Source organism: Corvus brachyrhynchos, unplaced genomic scaffold (genome assembly GCF_000691975.1).
Source record: "Corvus brachyrhynchos isolate BGI_N302 unplaced genomic scaffold, ASM69197v1 scaffold219, whole genome shotgun sequence".
Classification (NCBI taxonomy): domain Eukaryota; kingdom Metazoa; phylum Chordata; class Aves; order Passeriformes; family Corvidae; genus Corvus; species Corvus brachyrhynchos.
In genome coordinates, this window is record NW_008240034.1 from 988,914 (window position 1) to 992,723 (window position 3,810).

A 3,810-nucleotide genomic window follows, 5' to 3' on the forward strand; every position below is an offset into this window, starting at 1 on the left:
CTCCTGGAAGCTGCTGCAGGCACAGAGGAGCTCAGCCCCTTCGTCCGCCTCTTGCCCCGCTCAGCTGGGGAGAGAAGCCAAGAGCGGGGAGAAACTCGGGGATGGGGCCAGGGCAATCGAAGCCCGTGGAACCGGCACGAGTCCCAGGTGCCAGGGAGAAGGGAGGGAGGATGCTGCGTGGCACGGTGGGAAGCAGCCAGGAGGCTCAGGCTGGGGGAGGCAGCTCCGGGCCCCCTCTAGAGCAGGGCTGGAAGCCAGATCCTGGCTGTGTGCTGCCAGAAGCAACTTATTTTGGAAAGGAGGCGTGTTGGCAGAGGGCTTGGTGCGTGGAGCTGCTGACGCCGGGGAACAGGACGGCTCTCATCAGGTCCCAGCCATGCCTCGCAGGCAAACGCTGCTTGGCTTCAACCCGCAGCTCAATCTGCCCCAGCACAACCAGGACTGGATCCCCAGCTCCTGAGTCACGCACTTAAAGGGGTGGACACTCCAGTCACAAGTCGTCACACTGCCCGGAGCCATAACTCACCCCCAACACCGGAGGGGCTTCCTGGGACTCACCAAACAGGATGGACAGAGCTCTTACCAGCTCTGACCCATGGGGCCAGGTACAAGCTCAAGCCTTAAACAGAGAAAGAGGCACACAGGCTTCACCCCAGCCCCGGACCCTGCTTCCCCTCCCCTCAGCTCCCAGGAGCAGTACCAGCCTCTCAGGAGCACGGCCCAGCTTCTCCAACCTCAAGGCAATGGGGTCCAGCCCAGAGCAGCACTGTCAGGGTGCTGTGGCATTAAGCCATGAGCAGGCCTAGGACGGATCCCAAACTTCACAGCAGACAAGGGACCTGCTTTGCCTTCCCCAGGTGCCCTGCTGGCACCGATGGGGGCTGAGGAGCCAGCAGAGGCAGCTTGCTGCCAGTGTCCCTGTCCCTCCGGAGGTGGGCCAGGGAGCACACCTGGAGCAGGCTGCTGTGCCTGGACATGGCTCAGGAGCTCCTGCAGCTTGCATGTGCCTTGGCATGCCGCGAGTTTGGTCAGGTCTCAGCCCATCCTGCAGCAGGACACATCTGTGAGCCGGGGGATGGAGCAGCCAAGCTCCCAACACGCAGCAGCCGGCCCTGCCCTTCGGAGCCGCACACTGCAGCATTGTGGCCCAGCTGGTTTTTCCAGAGATCCATCCAAGGGGAGAAATCAGATCTCAAGGGAAGGGAGCAGGCACGTTCCTGGCTACGCAGAGGAGCTGTCGAGGCAGTGCCAGGAACTGGGGCAGTTGCTGGGCACTGCAGCAGGCCAAAGGAAAAATCAAGCAGGCAGCTCCCAAACCTGGGCTGTGTCTCACTGCCCAACTCCAGGAGCAGCTGAGCCTTTGCAGGGCTCTGTTTGCAAACCCTGCGGCAGAGCTGCCCTGCCCTGGCACTTCCTCCAGCTTTGTTTTACACCAACAGATATTAAACAACCAGCCTGGAGGGCTGGGATGGGGGAAGGACCCTGCTGAGGGAGCGGGGAAGCACTTGTGGGAAGAAGGCTCTTGGAGGAAAACAGAAAAGTAGTGTCAGGGCAAGGGAGTTCCCTCCACACAGGGAGGTTGTTTTTGATCAGGGCTTGTCTAGACTGGAGTCACCCACACTGCACAAGCACATCAACACCATACAGCCAGCCCGGGGCTTCCTGCTGTTCCCAGCAGGACAGAGGAGATGCACTCACTGAGCATGGCCAAGAGCTGACCCCAGGACTGGCCATCCCACCCCCAAAGAGACTGGGGAGACCCTCAGGTTTCCAGGGTGCTGCCTCCCGGTGTCCCTCATTTCTTCCCAGCAGTCAGAAGGCCCTGTGCCCCCAGGCAGCCCAGCCTGACCCTGTCACCTGTCCCCACCACAGCCCGTGGGCAGCAGAGAGATGTGGGTCAGCTGTTCCAAGGCTCTCAGCTCCCTGCCTTCCCTCTGCTCCAGCTGCTGGAGCAGCCAAGGGAGCTGCAGGCACAAAGCGTCACTTTTTCCAAGAGCCTCTCCCTGCCTTCCCTCCTCCCTCGCAGAGCAGGGCTGTGATGCTGGGGAGTGCAGGAGGCTCCTGGATCAGGGCAAAGGCAGTACCAGGATGGACCTGGCTGGGATGGGTCTTGGAGCCCCATGCCGGTCACGTCTCTTCTTCAGCTCAAAGGGCTGCCCGGCCAAAGCACAACCCCTGTGAATGTGACACCTCACAGGAATCACAGGCAAGGAGCACCTGGCTCGAGGATGCTGCTGCTCCCAGCAGCCCTGGGCATGCCCAGCTTTCCCAGTGCAACTGGGAGAATGGCTTAGCAGCCCTGACAGCACCTGCCTACAGCTGATGAGGGGCTTCAGACACCTTTCCCCAGGAAAAGGAAACCCCAAACACTTAAGCCCATCCACTCCAAGGCCAGGAGCATCCATGAAATAAGAGAACAGCCCTGACACAAACATTCTTTAAGGATGATCTAATTTAAAAACAACATCATAATGAAAATGCATGTATTTTAAAAAGAGACCCACAGCACTCCAGTGCTGGAAGCAGCTGCATGTCAGTGATGGGACTGCTCTGTACCAATTCCCCCCACCTTCCCAGGACATTTGGACAGCTCCACATCCCCATTTATGTTCCTTTACCACAGTAAATGTCTCCCTACCCCCCCCACACACCCTAAAGCATCAGCTGAAGCTGCAGGAGGGACAAACACTGGAGCATCCCCTTGCCCAAGCCAGGCGTGAAGCAGGCGGGGGGCAAACAGCTGTGGCTCCCAGCACTGCGGAATCGGGCACTGCCAGAGAAAAGCCTGCCCAGGCACCCTTTGCTCACAGCAGCTGCTGGCAGGCAGGACTGCTCTTAAAGGTAATCAATGGAGCAGAGAAGAGCTCTGGATTGCTTTAATCCTTTCCAAAAAAGTATAGCTAGCCCAGCAGCTGTCCCCCTCCCTCTGCGCCTGTGAGGATTTGTACTTGTAAGGCTGGATAATTTGACAGGGACAACACACACTCTGCCCAGGCAATCTCAGACTTCCCAAGGAGTTTGCTCTTCACTCAGTGTGCTTTGCCAGCCCAATAAATCCACCCCCATAAGCCACCCTCCCCTCCCTCCCTTCCTCCACACAGAGGGCTGGGACAGCAGCCTTGGGGTGTGACACAGATGCACGGGGGTGAGGACATCCCCTTCCCACGGGCAGGGTGCTGGCATCACCAGGTACTGGCAAGCACGGCAGCACCACAGGCACGGGGAGCCAGGTGCCGTGGCACTGTGGGAGTGGGAACAGGCAGGGCTGCCCCACCTGTGACAGCCACAGGCACCAGAGTCGTGGAGCCAACAGTTAATATAGAGCCAGCGTCCCTGTCCCCGGAGCCAGGAGCACGGCAAGGGGCAGGCCTGCAATCCGGGTTCACGGGGCACCCCGGTAGCTGTAGTGATTGTGGTCGGGGTCGCTCAGGGTGAGAGGCAGGCTGGGGTTGTGCTCCGGGTCCTTCTCCTCACACTGCCGCGGGGGACGGTGCTTGAAGAAGTCAGAGACGTAGTGGACCTGGAAAAGAGCAATGGGAAAGAGGATTTGGGGACCCTTCTGTCAAGGCCAAGCAGGAGCCCAGCCGAGCACCAGGCTGCACAGGGGACACTCACAATGAGGACAGCAATGAGAGCCCCCTGCAGCAGCCCCACCAGCACGTCACTCCAGTGGTGCTTGTAGTCGGACACCCTGGTGTAGCCCACGTAGATGGCGAAGGCGATGAGGAAGAACTGGATGGTGGGACGCAGCAACCGGGCCCACTTCCCCACCAGCCGGGGCTGCACGTAGAGCTGGGCAGCAAGGAAGGG

At 59.9% G+C, this 3,810-nt stretch overlaps 1 protein-coding gene across 1 annotated transcript in view; it reads right to left on the reverse strand.

Annotated features, from left to right (window-relative positions):
- Window positions 1-2,466: 2,466 nt before the first annotated feature.
- PLPP2 (phospholipid phosphatase 2) overlaps window positions 2,467-3,810 on the reverse strand; it is a 4,243-nt gene continuing 2,899 nt past the window's right edge. The window contains exon 6 of the mRNA XM_017743876.1: window positions 2,467-3,393. Coding sequence (XP_017599365.1) covers window positions 3,383-3,393 — 11 coding nt within the window. The 3' untranslated portion in view covers window positions 2,467-3,382. The remainder of the gene's footprint in view (window positions 3,394-3,810) is intronic.